Genomic DNA, 26,510 nt, shown 5'->3' on the forward strand with positions numbered 1-26,510 from the left:
CAGGAGGTGAGGTCAGCTCTGCTAATATCTGACAGCTGTGCTCGCTAGAAAGGAGGTCAGGAAGGTTCTTTCTTACCAGGAACTGCAGTCGTTGCCTCTCCGACTCCGGTGTGAACTCTGCTGACATGGGAATGACTTCCCCGGCCCGGATAACGATAGCTCTGAGGAAGAGGAGCAGACAAAGGTCTGTTTATTCAGGGAGGGACAGGGGTTCGTCTGTTGGATAAAGGGCGTGAGGAGGTGAGAGACCGAGACGGGAAGAAAAAAAACAAAACACCCATACAGTACGTCGTGTGTGTAACAATCAGACTGTCAAGGTTACGTGCGTGAACCTTTGGAGTTAATAGCTGGTCAAACCTGCTTTGGCAGCAGGTTCTGTCAGTAGCTCTGGATCACATCTACGCAACATTTGGAAGGAATCTTGGATTATTTATCTCCAAACTTCAGCTTCAGCTCAGACACTTTAGGCTTTGGTGTGCCCCCCCCCAAAAGATCTTTAGGATCATTTTCCTGCTAATTTCCCACCAATGATGTCAAGGCAGCCACCATATGGAGCCAAATCAAGGCCAAAAGTTTTGCTAATTTGAAAATAAAATTTGAACCTGAAAATTATTTTTTTTACAGTTTCAATTATTTTTTTTTCAGTATCAGATCTTTTTTTCAGTTTCAGAACTTTTTATTTCAGTTTCAAATCTTTTTTTCCGTTTCAGATGGTTTTTTTTCAGTTTCAATTTTTTTTTCAGTTTCAGATTTTTTTTTCAGTTTCAGACTTTTGGCCCCGATCTGGCGTAAAAAGATCTGAAACTGAAAAAAAGATTTGAAACTGAAATACGGAAAATATACTGAAAAAACTGAAAAAATACTGAAAAAAAAAAGATTTAAACTGTAAAAAAGAATTTTCAGGTTCAAATTTTATTTTACCATCTTAAGAACATAGCCAGAGTCCGCCCGTTTCTCTCTCAGGCTAGTACGGAGGTGCTAATGCATGCTTTTATCTCATGTCGTTTAGATTACTGTAACGCCCTGCCCTCTGGTCTTCCCAAAAAGAACATGTACAATCTACAATTATTACAGAACTCAGCCGCACGCGTGCTGACAAGGACCAGAGGGCGGGAGCACATTACACCTGTTTTTGAAATCGCTGCATTGGCTCCCCGTGCGCTTCAGGGTTGATTTAAGGTTATTTTACTAGTTTTTAAGTGTCTTAATGGTCTTGGGCCTTCTTATTTGTCTGCACTACTTTTACCCTATCGACCCTCACGGACCCTGAGGTCCTCCGGTGCTGGCCTTTTAACCATACCAAAAGTTAGAACCAGGACACACGGGGAGGCGGCATTCAGTTTTTATGGTCCCCGATTGTGGAACAGCCTCCCGGAGAACCTCAGGGCCGCAGAGACTGTTGATGTTTTTAAAAAGAGGCTCAAGACCCATCTCTTTAATCAGGCTTTTAACTGACTCATTTAACTCTTTTAAATTGTTTTATGCTCACCCTGTTTTATATTTAGTTTATCCTTTTTTATCATAATTTATTTTCATCGTTTTATCTTAATGTTTTATCTAAATATGCGGGGGGCATTAATACATTTTATGTTTATGTTTTATGAAAAGCACTTTGTGTTACATTTTTTGTATGAAAGGTGCTTTACAAATAAAGTTTGATTTGATTTGATTTGATTTCAAATTAGCAAAACTTTTGGCCTTGTTTTGGCTCCATACCACCAGCCCTACCATGATGCTCCCCCCACCATGCCTCTGGAAGGATGACTTGATGCTGGTCCCTTTTGCATCGTACACAGTGCTGAACTATCCTTGCTGAACATTGCCACTTCCCTTTTCCCCCATCAGTCCACATGTTACTTTCAAAGCGATGCTGCGGTTTAGCATGGGGGAAAACTGTAGGCACGGCATTCTTCAGGGGAGCTGCAGTCTCCGTGTCGTCACGGTGCTCTGCTACGCACAACCTGCCTGCTGGATGAATTACTCATGGACTCGTGTGGACTCGTGGACAGAGATGTCTGCCAGGTCCAGTGATGTCTTCCAGCCTTGAGGTGTCACTCGTGGTGTTTCTTTCAAGGATTTAAAGGAACAGTGTCCAACTGTGGATTGATGGGGGGCCAAACGCTTTGATCTACAAGGCTGGCAAGGTTTCCAAAGTCATCTCAGACCTCCCTCTTTGAGGAGGATGCTTTTATGAACAGTAAACTTAAAAAGCTTGAGTCAAACTAGTACTAAACAACACATTTCATTAACTGGACTCAAGGTGTGCAAATGACTGAATTTGAACAGTCTTTTTTTTGTGTTCAGTCTATGGGTTCCCTTACTTTAGTCCTCCATCACTGTTATTGTTTAACGTGTGTATTCAATACAAACTGTTGTGCGTTGTCAGTTTATGCACGTTGCGTTTGCCTGTTATTGTGACTTGGTTCAAGATCCGATCACATTTTATGACAAATGAATATAGAGAAACAGCTAATTTCATAGGGTTCACATACTTTATCTTGCTAGCGTACACATGGCACACTCATCTTGCGTGTACGTGTGCATGAATCCCACCTGCTGTCTCCTGCGTTCCCAACGTAGAGCTTTCCTTGCAGACAGAGAACCATCAGTGCAGTGCAGCCACCTGAGATGTTGTAGGACTCCTTCTCCTTCTGTATCTGCACATCCTAAAATACAAACACAAACACACACACATGCATGAACCCCCTGGATGAGCCACCGATCCTCTGCACATGTGTTTCCATTCAACACAGCCTTCAGGTACACTTGGATCCTGATGCTGGCTACAATCATCCGTTCTTGCACCACCATGAACTTGTTTTTCACGAGTAGCCTAAGTCACAGACCTGTAAAAATAAATAAAAATAAAATAAATATAACAGAAGAGGAGGTTTGGAAGGCTGCTGGTTATTTCAGCACTTCATTATCCCGGATTAATTTCGTGTTAATGGGACCAGAATTATTTGAAGAAAACTGTGCAATCAGATCATTAATTAGATGAATAATTAACCTGCCACCGATTTAATCAAAGGGGCGGCATGCATTTGCTGCCGGGGCTATACTTTCAACCCTTCCTGTTAGCTCTCCGTGGCGTTTTTTTTCCAGTCTCGGCTCCTCTGGACCCTTGAAGAGCCAAACAAGAATTAAAGAGAGAGAGAGAGAGAGACGGCGACATCCCAGGAAAGCGGCTGACCCCCGGGGCACCTCACTCCCCTCATTCCCGTCTCTCTATCACCACCGGAAGATTGAGTGCGAAAGGGAAAATACTCGCCAACACATTTGCGGCGAGTCCAAGCAGAACACGTTTTCCCACGAGGGACGTTCTTCCCATCTGAATCGTGTTGGCCTCTGCTCCGACAACCTCCATCCGAAGGCAGCTCGGCTGAGCGTGGCGCGAGCCAACGTGCGTGCGTGTGAACGTACATACGTGTTTGTATATAGATGGGACGTGCATTAGGTGTGAATGTGAGAATATGTGAGTGTGTTTCTGTTGATTTGCACTTCTGCAGAAAACTCCTGACAAACACTAGTCCTGGTGGTAGATGCTGGGGGGGGGTGAACAAATGTCTCCTTCATGCTGGATGAATTATGAATCCATAGTGAGCCATACATATTTATCCTCGCTGTATCCAATACCTCTTGCTGCAGGCGAGTCTTTAATAATGAAAATGTCTGCATAAACATCCACACCTTTCTCCTCTCCAGCTCAGCGAGGAGGAATCCAAGCCGAGCTGAATATCCAGAGGGCAGGCAACGCTGCAATTCCCTAACATAGACGTCTCATTTTTCAAGCAGTTTTAACCCCAATTATAAAGCCAAAGTTGTTTTTAAATGGCTTAAAGTCTTTATTGTGTCCATGGTGGAATGTAAAAAAAAAACAACCCACAGACTAAGAAATCAGGACTCATCCATCAGTGATCGCCACAGCCATGAAAAAATAACTTTAAATAAAGTAATAATGAAGTAAATAAAAACATAAAGTTCTAACCTTGAAGTTCAGTGAAGCGGCGTGCAGCAAAGTACATTTTAAAAATGACATTGCATCGCCCACACCCTGGGTGGGGTTGGTGAAAGGATCTTTCTGTGGAGTTTGCATGTTCTCCCCGTGTTCCCTTGGGTAGCTAATGTGAGCTACCCTCACAAAAACATGCAACAGTCCTGGGCTACACATGCCCCCTCTGGCCAACCGGGGCGCCACATGGGGGCGGGGATCTGGCCGGAATAACGTGATCCTTCCACGCGCTACGTCCGGCCAGAGAAACCCCACCCTGTCTGGTGAAAAGATGCGGCCTGCTCACTCCTCAGGTTAAGGAGGAGACCTGAGCTCAGTGCAGGGCCTCCCGGGGTTGGTAGAGGGAGCAATGCCCAGGACTGTTACTTAGGTAGAGCACTGGGTGATAAAATGGGGAAAAAAAAATCGGGTATAAAAATATTAAAAGAAAAAAAAAAAAAAATGATATTGCAGAACACAACCACATATTTCACACAAGTAAACTACAGTCGGCTTTCAACTATGAGGTTTTATGTATCCGAGTATAATATTAAAGGCCGTTCGGGCCTCACCAGGCTCTAAATTTAACCAAATACAACCTCAAATGAGCAATGCAACAGTTAACCAAAATGCGGATGTTAAAAACAGCATTTCGTGATTCAGGAGCTTTAAAAACACATTTTAGCAGAACTTACTGAAAGTAATTATTTTCTCTATGAAGGTCTGCATGAAGGTCTGGGCCACATGATGCTGCACATCATGTCTGAACATCTCCATTTTGATCTTCTGAACAGTGCTCCAGAAGTTTTGTGGGGGTTTTTTTTAGCGCCAGTATGTTCTAGGCAACAAAGAAAATATGTGTTTGTCATGGCAACCACTCCACATATCCCGTACTAGTTCACTCTCCTTCTAAAGCCACTTTCCCAATTGGCAGTACGTTTCAGTTTGGTTGATAAAAGACTCCAAAGTTGTGCATCGCATCGTTTTATCCCCATTTCCTGCAGAATAGACCATTCTTTTCAACCAATCGGCTGACTGCAGAGTTAAGGTTGTTCCTGTTCTGAAGGTGGCAAGAACTAAATGACGTCATAACGTCCTCGTAGTCCTGGTTTGGGAGTTCTTCCATCTCGACTCGTCCAGAAATGTTAGAAATTTCCCCACACTAGTGCTTTCAGCAGTCATGTGACTGTAATTTATTTATTTTTTTGCGCGATCTGGCAACCCTGTACGTGAGCGGCACATAGGTGCTGCAGGGAGAAGGGCCGGTGGTGACTCCCAGGAGTTCTGCACCTGAGTTTCTCTTCAACTATGAAATGTTCCCGCCAAAAAGGACCTTTTCTCTTGTTCTGGCTTGTTCTTGTTTTCTTGAGAAAAAGAGTAAATCTCTGTTCTTGTGGAGGATGCAACAACGTGGTAGATTTTCGGTAGAAATGTCCTCGCGTCTGAGACTATTTTGATGCGAGGTATTGATGGCTGCACGTTTCTTTGGATGCAACCATCTCCAACGCCAGAACTAATGACCTCTTTTATGAACATAACTCTGATCTCCTCTGTCCTCATGACTCCTTGAAACAAAATCTCAAATTCACCTACAGGCCTTCTCAGTAAATTATTCATCCTTGTACACCTGTTATTTACACACACGTCCAAGCCATCATTTCCTCAACACAATCTCTCCGTTAGGCCTTCCAGCTTGATAAAACCTAAAAGCACACCACCACCTAGTGGTCGAGCTGCAGAAGCAACACACCTTACTGTGTATTTTGATTTCTTGAATGACATAGATCTGCATTGGTCTCTTACCGGGGTCGTTTCCAGGAGTGACCACAGCAAGAACACAGATTTTATGGAGGCTTGCAGACATGGATCAAACACTGAGGTGTGAGCAGTAAAAAAAGGACATGGATCTTTGTAACCATCTGAGCAAAATGATCATTAGTAACACGTTTTGAAGTAATATCAGGATACATGTTTAAGAGACTCATTCTAGGCTTGTTTTAAATAATCTAGTAATACCATTTAAATCTGTTTTTGCACTGTATCCTTTTACCACATTCTTTATGGTGCACTTTCTTAAAGGCATACTCCTAAAAACATCATTCACTCCATGTCTTAAGTCAGCCCTACCAGTTGGCTTACTAGATATAGCACTAAAGGTGTGATGATGTGTTTATCAGGTGTTTCTTTGACCAGACGGCTGCAGCCTTTGTGTGGACGCTGTGCAGATACCAACAAACACTGAACGACTGTGAGTAAAACCCCGTGGATTTAATTGCACAGCAGGACTCCTTTAAAATCCAAACGAAAACAAAAGCAACCATACACTCTTCGAAGCCCCGGATCAATCAAACTGAGACCAGTGACCCTTGACCCCTCTAAATCAGACACGCCCAAATCTTGGATTGGAAGAGTTGCCAGCACCGACTCGCAGCTCAGCCTCATGGCTATTTTTGGATGTCATCTTTGCCCGACTCTGTACTGCTGTCCAGCTTATGTCCATGGGCATTCAGATCAAGAGCAGGAGTGCTAGCCCGAACACCAGTGGGCTCCATGGAAGACCCAGGGGACGCCCGCAGGACTCCACTATTAAAGAAATCACCCGAAAGTCAGACCCTTTTGCTCAAATGCAAACTGACGAGCCACAGTCTGCTGATCAGATCTTTTTATCGAAAAGCTGCTTGCATCAACTTTTAAAAGTGACCCACATCCACTATCTGCATTTCCAGTCGACTACTGACCCAAAAGAATTTGGTGGAAAGTGAAGGAAAACAAGGGCTACAATTGCAAATGCAATTGTTAATGTTCTTTTGCACTTCATATTCTGTGTTGCCATTTGTTCAGCTTAATACTCATATTTTCATGATCATGTGTGCAGTAATTTTTTTTTATCTTTTTTTTTTTTTATTATTATTATTTTTTTTTATTATTATTTTATTTTCATTCATGTTCTACATGCAATTTTTATGATTTATTTTTATGATTTTATATCCTCCAGGATTTTGTTAAATGTTATTAGGTGGGGGCTCCTCATAAGCCTACTGGCTTGCTCGCTCCTCCCTGCACAGTTTCTTTTAACTGAACTTACTTGTGTAATGTTCTTTTTTTTATGTTATGTGCTAAATAAACTAAACTAAACTAAACTAAACTAAAGCAAAGAACACAGGTGAAATAGAAAATATTATCCTTGATATTGATCTCCCAAGTCATTCCTGCTGAGAAGGGCAGAAAAAGGGTCAAATATATTCTAAAGAAGAAGAAACTAATTAATGGCATCCACCTGTGTCCACAACATGCACTTTTCTTTACTGATGACACGTCCACCGGTCATCTCTGCTACACGGGAGGGATACAATCCTGGCAGTGTAGTGTAAATGTTAGTTTCTGAGGAAATGCCTGTTGGATAAAAAATTAGCTTTTTAGCACATTACATCAGCTCTATGTTCACAGGTGAAAGAATATGTTCAGTGAATAAATTCACCGTGTCTGGCATCCTGGAGTAAAACCTACAGCCCAGTGATGGGAAGCTCGGCCTCAGGCAGAGGTCATCAGTCCTCAGACAGGATAAAGATACAAAACACACAGCTAAATTACTCTAGTGGCTTAAAAATGAAAGAAAGTTGAAGCATAATGAACTTTTCTTGAATTCCCACTCATGAGCCCTGATCTTAACCCTGTTGAAGATCAACAGAGATGTGAAAACGGCAGTGGGGAGAAGGCAGCATTCAAAACTAAGACTGAGCGCTTTTCTCGAGAAAAATGGACTGAAACACCCGATGGCAAACGCAGAAGTCTCATTGAGGGCTACTGGGATTGCTTTTTGGCAGTGATTGCAGCTCAAGGCTGTTGAACATCAGTTTTTCCCAAAACACGTTAATTTGTTTCAGCTGAATTAAGACTGAAAGGCGAAATCTGGTTCGTTTAACAGAATAAACGATGATCCGGGGCTTTCACTTTTGTCGGTTTCTACTGATCTCAGGAGCAGTTGTGTTTTGTTTTGGTTTCTTTTCATGGAAGAATAAGCGACAAACTTTTCCATATCCATGAACATGCATGTAACTGCACAGTTTTACCAAGTTCTCTTTATTTGTAAAGGAAATATTGATATTGTCTAAAACTGCAGGTTTGTGTTGATCTGTGCTAAAACAGCACTGGGAATCCTACCAAAGGTCTTTTCATCAGCTCCTCCTTACAGAAACATCCCACTTCAAAGGAATACATCTTTAAGAAAACAGCTTTAGTTGCTTTTCAATGGTTCCAGCCCTGCATCCACCTCCACAAAAAAAACAAAAACAGGGATGGAAGCAAAAACCTTGACTGATTTTAGTTAGCGACTCCGAGCAGGAAATTCCATCAAATCTCTGGATTTACCCAAGAAACAAACAATAACTTAACGTACAATTCCTGATTTAATGGAGAGCTGAAAATGTAATCAAATGTCCTCCTTAGCTCATTTTATGAAAATCCACAGTGCACGCTGGAAAGATTTCTGAAGCCCATTTGCAAAGTTGGACAATTACAGGCCAGGAAATATTAAATATATTGCTTAACATATTACACTTAAAAAAAAAAAAAAAAGCTGATGCAAATAAAGCCGCCTTTCGCCCTTTAGGATTTTCACTCCTCTGCTCTAAGAAGCTGCTTGTAGGAGGTGGATTAGCATCTCCACTCCAACCTCCTCCCACCTTATGAAATCGGGGTCAGAACTTTGGCCCACCCACTTCTTGTTGTTGTTTGCTCTTTGTATGCTCTTATTTTGCATTATTGGATAGATTGTTATTAGATATATTTGCTTATTTTTTTCATGTAATCTTCATCTTGTTATGTTTATGTAATAATTGCTCGGGGGTTATGCTCTGGGTTTCTGGAAAGCGCCTAGAGACAACTTCTGTTGTAATAGATGCTATATAAATACAATTGAATTGAATTGAATTTAACAATTCAGAGTGAGGCTCCTCGTTTCATCACTGACTGCGTTTACATGCACTCAATAACCCTTTTAAAACCCGAATATTGGCAATAACCCGAATTTGCACGGCCATGTAAACACCAATAACCCCTTTGAATAACCCGAATTTGCTCATATTCGGGTTTTTAAATACCCGAATATGACCCCTGGGTTACTCCTTTTAAAACCAGAATATTCAGTCATGTAAACGCCAAACGGAATATCCCCATCAAACGGAACAGGAATTTGTTTTCTGCGCATGCTCTGTTCGCAAGGAATCCTGGTCTTTTGAGTCCAGGAAGTTCTTATAAACACGGCGAAACGCAAGACCACGCCACACTTTTGGAGTGAGGAGGAGACTAATCACTTCATAAATGTAATGAAGGATATGAACATTTTGGCATTTGTAGACGGTAGAAAGTACTGGGATAGCAAGATTTAAAAGAAGGTGAGCGAAAAGTTGCGTGAAGCAGCATTTGTTTTGAATTTGGATACAGGAAGAAGAAGCGGAAATGACGGGAATTGCGTCATGATGTTCTCCGCGCGTCGCTGGTTTGATCCAGATAACCCGAATGATTAATTACCATGTAAACGGAATATTCCTAATGTTTCAGTAACTGGAATATTAGCAATAACCCGAATTTTGACTGCATGTAAACGTAGTCACTGTCGATGTGTAAAGTGACGCTTTAAGGTTAATACACAGTTAATACACACAGTCCCAACATACGACCGTCACAAGAGTCCAAAGTTTCTTCAGCCATTTTTTTGCAGATTGTAGAAATGGGAGACTGCTACAACTAGACGATACACACTTAAACACTTGTCCAAGGTCTCTCAGACATTAATATGAACTGCAGGCCTCTTACCATGTCTTTGAAGGCATTCTCGATGGCCCCAATCACCAGACTCTCCTGCGAAACCTTCTTCTCCATAAAGAAGCGCGTGGGTGGCGTGCTGGGGGAACCTGGAGCGCCGGCGGCGCCCCGAAGCGACGCGGCCCTGGTGAGCGCCCGGTGAGATGTAGCGTTGAGGAGGTGATTGATAGGTTCCTCGTCCATACATGTCGGAGGCACCAGGTTGGGTGTACGGAGAATCTCCATCACCTCTTGAAGGTGCAGGGCGATGTGGTGATGGAGAAGACGGGACGCCACTACAGCCGCCCCGGAGCCGGCGTGGCCATCGAACAACGCCCAGTAGTGGAAGGTTAAGTCTTCAGAGGCATCCTGGATACAAATGAGATGAAAACACGTCAACCGCACATGTTAATGACATTTCAAATTAGTAATTTATCAGGCGTTAATTATATCTTTTAATCAGTCCAAAAAAGACGCAGATTTTCTATATTTTTATAAATTATAGAAAAGATATAGTATATTGTGATCTCATGATAAATGAACTGTAACTCGTCATCTGTAATTAATAAGATGAATCTGGAGTCTTCTTTTTATTTTCTCTCTGCAGAAAATATGCAGCAATCAGTGCACACAAGTGATAATTAAAGTGTTACAACAGAGAATACAGAGTGGAGTGCCGGTTGATTATGTAGTTGGGTGTTAGCGGCCAAAAAGAAAGTAAAAATAAATCTCTTTAATACCTCTCTGGAGCAGCTCGCCTGTGTCAGAGCTTAAATACAGCAGAGGAGTAGAAGGAGGGACCTGCGGGTCGTGTTGGTCGAGCCCATCTCCTTGGTGAGGTGTGCTTTATTTAAGTTCCTATCTGCTGTGATTATTTCATTGGGAGTGTGAGCTGTCCGTGCCTGGAGGAACCTGCTGTTCTGTGCAATTAATGTTTGCCTCCGAATGCAGTCTGCAGGTTTTAATAGGCCCAGTGTGAAGTACTGCATGTTCCAGAAACGGTAGACAATCCCCTGTTGATCTTCAAAGGTGCCACCTCCCACATAATGTTCAAACAAAGTGTCCTCTGATGCAGAAAATTCATGAAACATCTTTGATTTCACCGTCTTTACAAACTGCTGTGATCCTGTGGTACCGCTCAGTTCTTATATATTTATACACACATACACAGATTCCCAGAGAACTGACTTGGACTGGATCATTTTTTTTGCTCCATGGCACAAACTGCATTTTTGCACACACTAAACCTTTCTAAATAAATATAGACCTACTATATATAGTCTATGAGGCTCTACGCTGCACACACTGCTCTAGTGAGTCATCAGGTACTTGCATGTTTTTGTTCTGGGCTCTGGATGGGCCTGAGTAAAGTGCCGGTAGGCTGAGGAAAAAACACGTTGAGCAGGATTAGTTTATGGTAACCCAAAGAAAATGTTAGTGAGAAAAGAAGAAAATGTGACAGGGACATTGTGAACGTTGTACCACATTAGGTAAGTTGAAATAAAGCAATACATTTATTTACTATATGGAAAGGATGTGTTTCAGTCATCTTCCTGGGCCTCTTTGTTTCACCCTTTCCCAACATGTTGATGCCCAGTATGAGGAACAAGACTTATGGGTGACATCAACGTTTGTCTGTTCAGTAATGTTTAAAGTCGATGAACGGGCTTAGCTTATGCTTACTTACAATGATGCTCCCTCACAGTCCAACCAAATCTTCCTAAATATTCTTGTTTTCAATATTAGGATTTTCACTTGTCCACCCACCACCAGCTTGCTGCTGCACGGTGAATGTAACCAAAAAAATTAAAACTAGTGATGCACCGAAATGAAAATTTGTGGCCGAAACCGAAAAATAATAATAAACACTTGGCCAAATACCGAATAATACCAAACAATGGTTCTTCGGAATTTTTTATTTATTTTGCCAATTTTTTCACCATTGCACAATTGGTCTTACTGTACTTTTTTCTCATAATCCTTTTTCATTTTCTCCCGTTCAAATCCAATTAATCGGTTCGCAGTGGGGCGGGGCTGATCTCTGCAATTTGAAGCCTTGTATAATAATTGTAAAAATCTGGGTTATTTTCTTGGAGGATCTCGTCAAACATATCAGACAGTGAGAGTTCTCCACCGCATCGGTAGTACGGGCCCTTTTCTCTGCACTCTCTCCCCGATCTCCTGCGCTGTGCGTCCCGTCACTGTCTCCATCACCAAGCGGCTTTCCCAAATCCAACTCAGCCTGGATCATTTCTCGTGTCCTCTGCTTTTTCCCCACATCCAAGTAACGATCTGACATGCTGCTGACATGTTTGCTGCATTTAACACCGCACACCCCTCACTCCACGCTGTTTGCTGTTTGATTGCGTCATCACGCGCCGTTATTAATTGTTCGGTTTTTCCCCCACTTATTCCACCGAACACCGAAAGTGTTTTTTTGCCATTTTCGGCCGAACAATTTCGGTTACCAAACATTCGGTGCATCACTAATTAAAACATAAAAAAAAAAAAAGAACAAGTCCCCATAACCTCAAGAGAGGACTGATAAGTGTCATCAGTTCTAAGGACGCAGGCCAGGATCCCTCTGCTGAGAAACCAGGCCGACTTGCACGCAAGCGCCATCAACAGCCACTGTACGCTCCAGTAAACTATCGTTAAGACGGAATGAGGGGGCCGCGGGTCCCATTAACAAGACCAGGGGGCTTTTAAGGACTGCACTCAGTCTGCATATCATCAAGCATCCATCCACGCAGAATGGGATGACAGTACTTCTAGGAATAAGAAATGACGGAAAAAGGGCAGCAAATCCTTCTATGGCTCTGAATCTAATATTTCAGTTTGCCACTTTCAGTGTTGACAGAATGCATTTACAGATTTTTAGTGACAGTGGATAGGGAAGAGAAAGAAGAGATGTTGCAATGAAAGCTCTCTGTCTGACTCACTAGGTTGAGGCTCGGCCCCTCCCCGTTAGGTAGGGAAGACCTCCGGCGGGCCGAGGGGGTTCGGTTGGGGGTGGAGGTTTCTGAAGGTCTCCTCTTGATCACCAGCACCTCGCAGCAGGCCTGGTCCTCGTTCAACGTACTCTTTCCAGCATTTATCACCCTGAAGAGAAGTGGAAGCAGAAACCCAGGATGAGCGTTCATTCAGATCACCATGACAGGATACACAAGATAGACAGATATGAGAAATAAGATGTTAAAGAAAGTGTAGATACTGTATTTCAGACTTTATAATTTCTTTCATTGTCGAAGCAAATTGTGTTGATTGCTTTGTGAAATAAATATGGCTGCAGAGGACAGAAGCAGAGAAAACATTGACCTGTGTGATGATTTTAAGACCATCAACCTCTCAAAACTGCATTTTTGTCTCAGAGTTTTGGTGTGTGAGTTGGAAGTTGAAAAAGCCAAGATGTGTAACGACTTTAGACCCAACTGCATTCGGGAGGGAATGGATGCCCGCTTGGGTAGCGTTTGGAAATCAGAAGAATGCACTGAGGACTCACCACAACACCATGATTGAGGAGAAACAGCGTGTAAGGTAGGTAAATATCAACAAACAGAGACTTCTGCTTAAGACTGCTGCAACAACAAATCATCCAACTTGGTCTACTTGATACGTTTCAGTGTCTCTGAGCTAAATCCTGGGCTCAGAGTCTGTTCTGTTGCAGTTTACAAGGAGGAGGGTCTTTTTTCCCATTTTCCAAGTACAATTGAATGCAGCACAGTCATTCACCTGCTGTTTTTTATATATGCAATCAAATATGTTAAAGAAGAACAATTTTAAAAGAAAATTGTGCTTATGGAAGTTTCGAAACTTGGAGCAAAATTGGGTACATCAGTACAATAACACAATATTAAACATGAACAAATACGTGCAAATTATTCTAATTTTTGAGTTCTTCACCGTATATTACTAAATAAATTCTGCAATATCGAATGGTTAAATTCGTTTGAGTAGACATTAGAATTTAAAGGCCCCCCTAAGGATCTTCTGAACTAAACAGTGCTGTGATATAAAGAAAGTTTCATGTTAACATAAGAAACAGCTGTGACAATGTCGCCATGTCGCCGTGTAAACAATCTTTAGTGGTCATGAGGATGAGCATGGCTTTTTGTCTACAGCTAAGAAAACACTGTAAACACCATAAAAGTGAATGGATTAGATATATTAAAAAACCCACTGTGACGCCACCCGTTTGATTATGGACAGTAGATTATTTGAAGCATGTTTTTTGAAGCCTGTAGAGGACACAATGTCTGCAGAAGCTGACTCCAACCAAGCCCAGTTAATGCAAAAGTGGACTAAAAAACTAGCCTGGCTGTCAGAGGGAATAGACCCAGTTTAACTCAGTTAGACTAATGATGCTACGAAGTACGAACCCATGTTACCTTACATTCATTCTGGTTGAGTCTGTCCTGGTTTTAGATTAGAAAAACAAGGACATCCAGAGCTGAAATGATCCGCCAGCACTGCCAGGGCCTCCAGGTGGAGGACAGCTGCTTAGACTGGGTTACACTTAGCTCAGCCAGGTGGCTCAGACAGAAAAGCCATCGGCAGCAGACTGCAACCGTGACCCTCCAGGTGGATCTTAAACAACGTGGGGGTGGCGGGGACTCACTCTGAGCAGGTAGCCCAGGCAGGGACCAGCCCCACTCCAAGCAGCAAGCAAAAGCCAGCCGGTCGTTGGCAGCCACCCCCTACAAAAAGCTGGTGGCCTTTTTACCATGAACTCGAGCTCTTCAAGGCCGACAGAGCGGGTTGAAGTGGTCTGTTCGCACAATTAAAAATACATGTCATATTATCTCACTCTTACTGAGTTCTAGGTAGCTTAAATGATTACACTGAAAAAAAAACAAACGTCCCCAATTATTTGTGGCTCATATCATTTTATTTGATGAAGTACATAAAAATTCACAGTTGTCTTTAGGCTTTAAGGCTTTAAATAGCTTTACTTCTGCAACAGAGTTGGACATTTCAACATGGGGGTCAATGGACATTAACTCGCTTTTAGAAACAGTTCCTAGTGGTCGTTCAAGGAACTGCAGGTTTTTCAACTTCCATATGGGTGTCAGTCAAGCAAGCCAGATGCAGCCCTTTGGTTGTGACCTACAGTAAGCTATCAGAATGTGTTAGAAATGTAAACAAATTGTGAACTAATTGTGCAATTATACTATTGAGTAACTAAGATATATTGTGTTGCAAGTAATATCTATTTAACTCCGGATGCTTAAAACTTTGTGCATGTATACCAACACTTTAAATGCATTCATGTATGTACTTGTTTATTTGTGGACTTGTGTCCTCTCAAGTTGAACTTGTCAAGAACAAACTTGCCCATCAACTCTAAGCCAGCAAGAGAAGAAGAAAACCGGAGAAGATTTTTCTTTGCTCATTGTGATTACAAGCTCAGCCAAAGGACAGGTGGTCCAGCATTTAAATGATGATCAACTAGAATTAAGAAACCGTAAGTGCATCAAGAAAATAACCCCCACATAATTACATTTCCACTGAAATGGTGATTACAAGTCAAAAGGGATCCATGCTTTCATGTTGTCTAATTCTGATCCTTCCATCTGAATGATGAAGCACCAACCATAACTCATCAGAACTTACGATGTTTCCCAACCCTCTATTTTGGTGAGCCCATGCAAATCGCAGCCTCAGTTTCCTCTTTTTAGCTGACAGGAGCGGCACTCGATGTGGTATTCTGCCGCTGCAGCATCTGCTTTAAGGTTTGATGTGTAGTGACTTCAGAGATAGTCTATTGCACGGCGTAACTGTAAAGAGTGGTTCTATGAGTTACAGTTGCCTTTTTACAAACTACTCTTTAAGAGTTAGGCTGCCTCCCAATTCTCCCCCTCGTCCTCGTTTTCTTCACTACCCCTAACTTTTGCGCGTTCCCGTGAGGGTAGTGGTGTCCCAATTCCTCTTTTTACCTAGGGGGAGTGGGCATAACGAGGGCGAGGGGCTGAAAATAGCCCCTTTAAATAGAGTGTTTTCAGATGCTGACTTCGCGAGCGAGGGGGTTTGAAAATTTCCCAGGATGCTTTTCGTCGTCATTTGCGGACTGAATCCAAAAAAAAAACATGGCGGACATTTCTTAGTGAATAAATCAATATTTTGAGTTAGTTTCTGCATAAAAATGCATTTTGATTACATTTCTAGCGACAAATTTACTATACTTTCATAATATTCACTCAGTGAATGTACATAATCCCTTTTTTGTCCGTTGTTCGCGAAGAATCGCGCTGGAGTAAAGGCTGTTAGGTTACGCCGTAGGCTACGTAAGCTACGCCGTAGGCTACGTAACCTACGCCGTAGGCTCTGTGTCGATTTGACTCGCCGACCGAGGGCAAACATCATTTGCAGACTCGTCTCAGATTGTGACCAAGGGAGCAAGCATTTTTTTGTGGGAAATAGAGAGAAATAATCCTGTGACTCGTGTTTTTGTTTTGGATGTTTCTGATATAATAGTTTTCAGAAACCACAAAGCTGTTATCTGGGTAATTTACACACTTTCAGATAAAGCTGAAGTGAAGATAGCGGAGCTGTTTTATGGTTCCGCATTAAATCGACGCACAGCCTACGGCGTAGGTTACGCGGCGACGCGTGCCGTACGCCGTACCTTATGCCGTACCTTATGCCGTACCTTACGCCGTACCCTACGCCGTAGGCTCTGCGTCGATTTAACGCGGACCCAAGCTCCGGAGCCGGCAGGCAGAAATCTCAACATCTTCCTAAATGATTTATTTCAGCCAGCGTAATTCTCAACAGAGCTGCAGGTTTCTCTCCCGGGAGGACGGAGCAGCTTGACCCGGCGATCACGTCTGTTCTCGGGCTGTGAGCTGCTGCTGCTCCCCAGGGCTGGCGGCTCTTCTCATCTCCGAAAACGTTGAGTCAAATTTCTTAACAGGCGTTATTTGGATAAACTGAGCCCAGGTTGGGGATCTTAACGGTTACTTTTACGCCTGAAAAAATATTAAAACTTAATAAAGTGCCATATTAACAGCGCTACAGCTGAAATTAAAACAGTTTTTGGCTCTCAGCTTCCTGATCAGGGTAGGAATGAAAACGAGGGGGAGTAGGAGGCAACGCTTCTCCTCCTCCACTTTTTATTTGTGGATTCCTGGAAGACGAATGATTCAAAATGTGAATTTTTCTGTATGAGTTACAACTGAACAATATTCTGAGTTATTGTGAATGAGTTTGAAGAAAGTTCAACTTACCAGAATGTTTTGTTTTGCTTTACATATGTTTTATCATGCGCCTTATGTATGAAAATAGACCCGTTCATTGATATTGCGCCTTATAATTATAAAAATATGGTACACCCCCTTCTGATGCTCAGTTTGAATGTCAGCACATCTTCTTAACCTTGTCTACATGCCTACATTAGCAGAGCTGCTGCCAAACGTTGAGTTGAGCAAGTACACATAATGAAAGGTGTTTTGTCTTAGTTTTCTACACATTTTCTTTTTTAAATCAAGCTATGACATTTTTAACCTATGGAGAGAAAAAAAAACAGTCAGTAGTACAACAGTAATAGAAATGTTTAAGTTATGAAACATGGATGAAACAAGGTGAAACAAAACCGACAGGATATTCGTTTCAACCTTCACGTGTATCTGTGAGTGTTGAGACCAAAGCGCTGCAGGGACTGATGTTCATTTGACTCTGGAAGATCACAAGATTAACAACAATTGAGCGTTCAGGCCTTTCATCTCAGACATGAGAGGAGGAACCGTCCACACCACCCCGAGGCGTGAGCTCTGTCCAAGAGCTGGGCTGTTATATTGGGTTACAGCACCACTCCACATTCAAGACAATGGCACGTCCTTAATTATCTTGTCAGGGCTGTAATCTACAGTCTTCCTTCTTGAGCTCCAGTTACACCACAGCTGAGGATTTCTTTTTTCAAAAAGGCATTTGAACAGACCATCATGGTGTTTTTATGGATATATTTGGATTTACATACAGAAAAAAAACATCGCAAGACTTGTCTCTTCACTACACGTTAGAAAAGGACTAAGCTATTTTAATAATTTGCCGACATTTGTCAAGCGAGACATCAAAATCGTTTCATTTTTCTGCTCATGCCTGATTTATGTCGCGCCCGACTGAACTTCAGGTTTCCATCGTTGGTTCACACGGGAACACGTAATGGCTTTGACATTTTGCCGACTCTGCCAGCGTAATAGACTGTTCAAGCGGCAACAATGATGATGAGTTTAAGGTTGTGTATCCAACCTGAACAATACCTCCATGATTCCAACTGAAGAGGCAACATTTAAAAAAAGCAAATGGTTGCCCTGCTTTGATTTATTTTTGCTGTCACTTTGTTACACAACCAGAAGCACACACAAGTGACGCCAAGTTGTGGGTAAAAATAAGAAGAAGCAGAAGAAAAAAACAGACCCTGAGGCTATGAGAACAGATAATTACAGTTTCAGGTGTTTGCTACTCAGTATGCTCGTGATGGATCTTTGAGTCATTCTCATTTATATCAGCTGTCAATGCTGCAGCAAGAGTTCTGATGGGGCTTAGTGGGAGAGATCCATCCTTTTAGTGTGATCTTCCCTAGATAATGGATATCTGGGACAAGCCTACCTATGACTCCATCAATTCATCCATCACTTATACCTGCATCCTCCTATTCAGGATCACAGAAATCTGCTGAAGTCCATCCCAACCGTCAGTGGGCAAAATGCAGGTCAGGACAGTTTAAACATCTCCTCACAGGCTTTGTGTGAAATCCAGGCTTGAGTTTACATTTCCTCTCCTCTTATATAAAGCTCTTAGGGGACTAGATCCATCTTATCCTACAGGCCTAATTTTCCCACATTTGTCAGACAGCAGGCGTATTTTGGGTTTCTCGAGTAACCAGAAGTAGATTTGGAGGCAGAGCCCTCAGTTATCAGGCTCCTCTTGTGGAACCAGCGCCCACGTTGTGCTTGGTGCGTATGACCCCATCTCTTTAATTATCCTGCAACAGGCTAAGTTGCTGGGGGGGACCTCCCATGATGCTCTGGAGCCTTTCCGCTCTCTGCCCTTTGCTTTTATCTTGTAGCAATAATCCCTTCGCTAATGTCTTTGCATTTGTTGGTGTCTCTTTCCCGTCAGCTCTCCTGATGAGCTTCACCGTTAATGAGTTCTGCTGGAGTCGTGCTCCTGTTGACAGAGATGTTTCCGTCCACTGCCGCCTCGTGAATGTTACGGACAGGTGACTGAACTGAAGTTATGATTCAATGCAATCTTGCGGGTGCCTTAGATGGCTGTGTTTTATAAGCAGACATCATATAAATCTGAAGTGATTGACTTTGAATTAAATTGATTTAATTGGAATATAACTGGATTCAATTTGGTCTGAAATGGGCTGGATTTAATTGGACTGCATTGATCTCTACTTTTGTCTAGCTCTGTACTCGGTTACTTTTGTTGCAGACTGGTATACATTGAATTTAATTAAATGGAATAGTTAATCAAATGCAGCTCAAAATTAAAATAACTTCTATAATTACATTTCCAGACGAACACATTATAACTGAAAATGTGTTAATTGGATTATGATTAGATTATAATTGAGTGTTTCAGAAACATGTGCTCCTGCAAAGAATGTGGCTTTAATTTGGAAATTATGTTGAGTTGTTGTTTGGTGTATTCCCATTTAAATGGTGACTTTATGTAGTTTATTTGCATGTTAGAGGTAATTTGAAGTGATTACTTATCATTGCATACTTTATATCTGAATTAATTACTTGTCTTTGTCAGAGCTCTGTACGCATTGCAGCCACTTTTTTTTTCCCCCACAGGATCATTTCACAACATGGCAGGATATAGGTCACATTCAATATTTTTTTATTTTGTTTTAGTTACGGAACAGATTAAAGAAAGCTGGATCTGCAATGAAAACAGGATTACGCTGTTCCTTCCTCGGAACAACGTGCCATGTTTGTGTAGGCCAGCCCTGCGCTGCATCGTGTGACTGAACGCTGGGAAGCCGTGAGTTGGTCCTCGTGTCTCCTCTCCGGAGATGACCATGATGTTAACTCTACTCTTTACAAATGGAAAAATAAATAGAAAGCTGCAAATGTAAAACAACAGAGTATCTAATCTCATAGATAATAGACAGTCTTCCAACAAAAAACTGTTCAAATTTTTATCCTGGAGACGTTTCTTAAGAAATCATTACAAATCTTGGAACTGCTACTTTTTAACCTTTGCCTTCGACTGAAATGTTAACACCGACTACGTCACAGACACGTCTACAAGTACAAATGACTCCTGACCTGCAGACACAACACTGCGAAGCTGTGGCACTCGTGTTTAGGTCATAGACACGCATATTGATTAGGTATTGATCAGACAACGGCTGCACTCTCTATGGTTCTGTGGAAGTGATGAGAGGGAGGACGAAGAGGCGAGAGAAAAGGTGAACATCAGAATTACTCTGGCTCTCACAGTCCGTACTGAACTTATGCTTATGGATACGAAGAAATGTCTTCTGTGCCACTTCTGTTCATATATTTGCATAAAGCAAGTTTAACTGCATTGAGATTAACCCTGTATGTACCGGCCTGTTAAAAATGGATGGACGGACGGATGGATGGATGGATATACTTGGCCCAGATATCTGTTATCTATAGCTGATATCGACTAATCAGATTAAAAAGCCCATGTTCATATTACATACCATGTACATTTAGCTCACACTTGCGTTGGGTGGGGTACTGGGATTCCCCACTACAGTGTTTTCTTGTCTACCTGCTGCTACTTTCCATTTATCAAGTCTGTTCCATTGAATGATACTGGTTAACCAGGGCGTAAGTCTTACAGTTCAGTAAGAGTATTGGTATTCTTCAGTTATCGCAATTCTTCAAGTATAACATATCATGATTTGCAATTGAGATTTTTTGTTTTCTAAAGTAAACAACAGGCTTGGTTGAAAAAGTCAAGTCATCCACTGTTATGATTTATATGTTATTATTACAGGAGCATCATCACGTATTTTTGTTATAAAGTGCCACAACTTAAAAACCCTGAACCTTCCTGAATTTATCAGTGACAAAAATGAATGTGGAGCTGATTGGAGTTTTAAAAAATGAAACTACACAGTTATATATCAATATAGCGCCACAGAATGCTTTCTGTGATATTCCTTTTTCCTTTTTTTTGGCTTTTCAGTGTTCCAAATCTGTCACCTGGCATCCCCTCCATCCAGGTTCCAAGTGAGCTGTGATGACACCAAAAAGGCAATGCAGCAAAACCTCGGGCTACTTATTGATTATCACTGCATGTGTCATCACAGCTTTAAACACTAGACTGCTGACTGCTGATTGCAGTCTGTTGGTCTGGATGTTCAATCATCGACAGAGATAGCAACCCATTAAAAGAAAAAAAAAGGACTACTGTGGTCAGTTGAAGAGGGCCAGACGTTTCTTCATTCAGCGACCGACAACAAGATTCAATGAAGCTTTGATGGAGCAACAAGAAAAGGAAAAGCTTTGGCAGGAAGTTACTCATCTAATGGCTGCAGGCGTGCCGCTAGGGATTTTAGGCCCCCATGAAAAGAATCTTTACAGGGTCCTTAACACAGCAGCGAAATTTTTTGATGCCATTTTACATACAATTATGTATTTTAATGGTATTTTTGACTACCATTACCATATTTGTGAAAGAATGGCAACAGCACAGTTGACATGTACAGTAGGGGAACTGAGCACTCTGAGTACAGTACTAGGGCTGGGCGATATATCGAGATTTTAATATATATCAATATATTTTCAAACACGATATGGTACGAGACAATATCGTTTATATCGATTTAAAAAAAAAAAAAATTACTTTTTTTTTTTTTTTACATTTTTTTTTAAATGATTTTGATATAGCTTATTTTGTGACAAATTGACTTGAATGTTTTATTTGAGATTTGCACAAATGTTTTGTTATTTGCACAACTGTCAACCTCAGTGGAAAAGTCTGCCTGTTACTGTCTACATTGTATTAATTACAGTGTATTTTAATGTAATTGTTATGCAGGAAAGGGATATTTGTTTTATTTTATTCAAGAAGCATTTTTATTGTATATATGCAGGCAGTTTATTTTTATTTCATTTGTTTTATACATTTTGATAACCTTTCGGTGCCCCAGAAGTGCTGAATAAGGCTTCTGGCAATGTTGAGAATAATTCAGAAAAATTACCCGACCACAGGTTTTAAAGGTTTAATACACATTTATGACAACTATGAGAGCATTTTGTCTCCATGTGTCAGTTATGTTAATGAAGACAGCTGCATCAGAGAGTGAAAACTGAAAAGTCTCTAAAGAGTTGTGTCTAATTGTTTTTTTCCCCAGAGGATCAACCACAGTAGGCTTTTCAAACAAAAACTCAGGCGCAGGAGAGACAGCAGCTGCTACCACTCAGGAGCGGTTTGTTTGTCTTCCTTTATTTCCTGGACTGATAAAGTTGGTGTGACAGCATTTGTGTACATTTGAGCAGCTGTTTCAACTGTTTCTGTTTGTATGAACTCTTATACCTGCATCAAAAAAGTGATGCTACCATAGATAAGGCAAGACTAATATAAAAACAATACGACGCAAATCCACCATTGTCTTTAACAATGACGTCTGGGAAAATACTAGTTGTCAGAGGTTAAAAGCTTCTTTATAAATACCGGAAGATGTCAGTTATATTTCATTAGTTTTAACAATGAATAGTTTTTTTCAAGTGGTTAGATACATTATAACAACTCTATTAGTTGTCAATCTACCTATGGTAAATAACTCCAGAGAAAAAGCTGCAGTAACTGTAGTCTCTTTGCAGAAGTGAGGCATGTAAGCGCACTTGAAAAGACAAGGTGGCCTGAACAATAAGCACTGATCCATTCAAATGATCGTGCTCACTGATGCACACAATGCACCCACTCAGTGCATCAGAATCGTCCCCCTAAAGCAGAACTGCTCCTCCTGTCTCTACTGGGAGCACTGCAGGAAAAGAAAAAACAGGATAACCTGTTTGAGCTCAGGGAGGACTGATCACTGACGGGGATAAATGTGAGGGTGCTGAAACAGAGTTACTCTATCGACTGATATATCTACTGATAAATCACAGATCACCTTCAAAATAGTGTAAAATCTAATCAGAAGTGCCACGGTGCTGCAAATTATTGGCTCTTCATGCATTTTTTGTGCAAGTCTGTGAATAATAATCTGCTCCATCCGTAAGTGTGTAATAATACTGTATAAAGAGGGATACGGTTGGTGTAACACCACCAAGCTGAGAGATGAATTTGGTCCTCACATGCATCTGTTGAAGCCTTTTGGTTTATCTGTGATTCATCAGTATGTGACCCTTTAAACCCTCCTGACTGGATCTTCTGTAAGGATAACTGCATCTGATGAAGGCTCAAGATTGCTTGGCTGGCACAGCTATTTCACCACAACAAAGGCTGCCACCAGCCAGCTGTTTAAAAATCCCTAGAATAGATCCATCTTGGCTGATCCTACACCAAGCTGAAATGCTGTATGTCGTATTCCCTTTCACAGTATTCTAGGTTTTCAGGGTGCTGAGAATCCTTCCTTCTGCAGTTTTTTCTAAAGTAGGTTCCCTGTGAGGTCACAGATGACAACATTTCCATATATGGTCATATTCTCCAGGAATTCCGTAACTATGACATCAAAGCCTGATTTATTTATTTTAAAGTGTGAACCCTATGGCAGCCTTCTCTCTCCACATGTAACTACACATTTGCGTTGAAGCAGACTGCAAGAAATGCGATCGGTCCAGTTGGTAGCATTGTGTTTCCCTCTACTTATTTCCAGGTACTATTTTCAAGACGGACAACAAGAGAGATGGAGCAGAATGATAGGCGAGATATTGAAGAAGTCTGAAAGTATATTAATTTATACGATACATCATCTCGATGCCACGATGATAGCCAGATGTCTCCTAATTCCTGGAGGGAGATTGTGGTGAAAGTTGGTCTGGATTTAACAGACTTTATGAAGTGGAAAAACATGTGAACCAAATACATTCGCCTCAGGAAAAAAAAAACTTTCATTAAGGGTTATTATTATTACTATTTTGACAAATGAAAGGAGGGTACATGAAAGAAGTAAACAAAAAAAGCATTTCACTGCATAAAAGAAGACGTACTGCCAACTACGGCTGATTGTGTAATTACGCCAGTGATGATGTAGGGGCCCTGTGTAACCTACGTGCGTATCCTACATGTGTAGCTTTATGCAGAAGAATAAATCTTTACTATGGGCTGACATAGCAGCATCACAAAAACAGTGAACTTCTAGGGTGTCTTCATCATACCATAAACAACCAATCCCATTCCTTCCTATTCACGACAAAATAAGCCACAAGCTTTGAAGCAGTCCTACCCCATATACAATTCCAATAGCCAGCATTAGGTATGTAGCTATTTTTGACAATACTCATTACTAAGTGTATGGCTTTTGTTTCCAAAAAGTCTCCATACAAATGTTTTTGGGTTGGCCAAGCATGGCCCATGGATGCATGTTTATCTGGGCCAGCAACCAAGCAAAAGCTCAGTATGCCAGACGACTTGCAGACAGACTACAGCTGAAAGTCAGCGCTGTTCAGGCTCTAAAAGCTCACAAGTCTGAAATGCTAGTAAAAGGAAGTCTGTTCGTGTTATGTTTGGAATGGGCATGTATGAATTTAAGTGCAATCATTGTGGGTACAGTGACCATAGATGCCAAATTTCCTCCTATGTCATAAGTTAGCGAGAAAAAGAATTAACTGCGATGCATCTCAAACAAAAAAAGCAATCAGCTTCCCTGATTATCACACCAAGACAGCCTCAGCTGTTGGACAGCCTAATTAGTTAATCGACAGCCTAATTACCTTTTCTATTTCTTGGCTGCAAACATTTTTCTGACTCAGTTGGCATTTCACCACGCTTCCCACGTCTACATCTGTTACTATGGGGGTATACAGAAAATCATGCATATGTACACACACACACAGTACAACGTGCTAGTTTGTGCTGGATTGTCTCCAACGCATCTTTGTACCTTCTGCCTTTGGGGTCTTGTCAGGTGTGACCCTGGCCCCTATTGACCTTGGTTTTGAGGCCTGTTCTTGTTCTGCTGAGAGTAATGACCCTGTGCCGTCCTTCAGACCAGCCTTTTCTAGCCGCTGGTAGGATTTCTCCACCATCTCCTCTTCCTCCTCGCTGGACTTCTGCTGACTGAGACATTCACTTAGCAGTTCATCACTGAGGGCATTGCACCACCTTATGTCTCTGACCTGTTAACCTGGTATGTGCCCTCCTGACATTTCAGATGCAGAGATAGTGGCCATCTAACTATCCGCAAATCATAGTTTGTCACAAAGGCAGATCAGGCTTTTTTCATTAGAACCCCGAACAGCTGACACACGACATCACTTGATACTTTCAAATATTCTTAGTACTTTCCTTCGTCAGAAGTCCTTTGGTATTCTTGGATGAATATATTGTACATATTCTGAAAGTTGAAATGTTTTTATCGGTTGTTATTGCTGTTCTCTCACATTTCCTGTCCTCTCAACCCCCAACCTGCCAGTGGTTTCATCCTGTTAAAAGGGGTGTTTTTCTTTTCCACAGTCGCCTGGTGCTTGCTCTGGACATACGGTTATATTGAAGAAGTTTTGATGCAATCTGTTGGTTTTCTTAGCAAAGAAATAGTCTTTATTATTCTATTCACTTTGTATTAATTAGACTAATTTAAAGTTTAATTCTACTTTTTAAATCTTTATCTTTAAATCTGAATTGAATGCTTTGTTAAGCACTTTGTAAAATTGTTAAAAAAAAGTGCTATACAAAAATAGTTTCTATTTATTTATTTTTAACATTTTAGTAACATAGCAGACAACCAATGAAATAAGAGAGGACAGAAAAAACTTAAAACAAGAAAAAGAGCACAAAACAAACACCAACAATAACAACAGCAACCTAAAATACTGTCCACTAAATCAGATCAGTCCACGGTCACAGTTCACAGTCCATCCTTTGTGAATGTTATGCAAGCATGCCAAACCCTATTGTGATATTGTGCTGTCAGAGGTCCATAAGCCATCCCACATATCCTCCAGAAGTCATCCCCCTTATTCTTTATGTATGTATGGATATGGATGTATGTTCGTTGTTCCAGTCTTAAAAAGAGTTTATCTTTATTATTAGGGCCCGAGCACTTGCAGTGCGAAGGCCCTATTGTATTTGCAGGAATTTTTATTATTAATTAGGGCCCGAGCACTTGCAGTGCGAAGGCCCTATTGTATTTGCAGGAATTTTTATTATTATTAGGGCCCGAGCACTTGCAGTGCGAAGGCCCTATTGTATTTGCAGGAATTTTTATTATTATTATTATTAGGGCCCGAGCACTTGCAGTGCGAAGGCCCTATTGTATTTGCAGGAATTTTTATTATTATTATTTTTCTTCTGACAAAGTGATGGCCTTTTTGCCCCCCTTAACATGCCCAAAAAGTCACCAAATTTTGCACCCAAGTCAGGCCTGGCGAAAAATTTTATATTTAATGGTTTGCATTAATGGGCGTGGCAAAATGGCTCAACAGCGCCCCCTTGAAAACTTTGTGCCTCAAGCCCCACGATACGGTTTGACGTACATGCACGAAAATCGGTACACACCTGTATCATGGGACAACTTAAAGAAAAGTCTCTTGGCGTCATGCCCGAAACCGAACAG

General features: G+C 41.4%; 1 protein-coding gene across 1 annotated transcript in view; it reads right to left on the bottom strand.

Moving 5' to 3' along the window:
- The window catches only part of ppm1h (protein phosphatase, Mg2+/Mn2+ dependent, 1H), a 61,015-nt gene that overhangs the window by 16,751 nt on the left and 17,754 nt on the right, over nucleotides 1–26,510 (bottom strand). Inside the window, exons 2-5 of the mRNA XM_061721122.1 lie at nucleotides 12,736–12,895; nucleotides 9,806–10,162; nucleotides 2,554–2,666; nucleotides 77–161 (exon numbers count right to left, since the gene is read on the bottom strand). Coding sequence (XP_061577106.1) covers nucleotides 77–161; nucleotides 2,554–2,666; nucleotides 9,806–10,162; nucleotides 12,736–12,895 — 715 coding nt within the window. The remainder of the gene's footprint in view (nucleotides 1–76; nucleotides 162–2,553; nucleotides 2,667–9,805; nucleotides 10,163–12,735; nucleotides 12,896–26,510) is intronic.

The sequence above is a fragment of the Cololabis saira genome, chromosome 5 (assembly GCF_033807715.1).
Source record: "Cololabis saira isolate AMF1-May2022 chromosome 5, fColSai1.1, whole genome shotgun sequence".
Taxonomy (NCBI): Eukaryota; Metazoa; Chordata; class Actinopteri; order Beloniformes; family Belonidae; genus Cololabis; species Cololabis saira.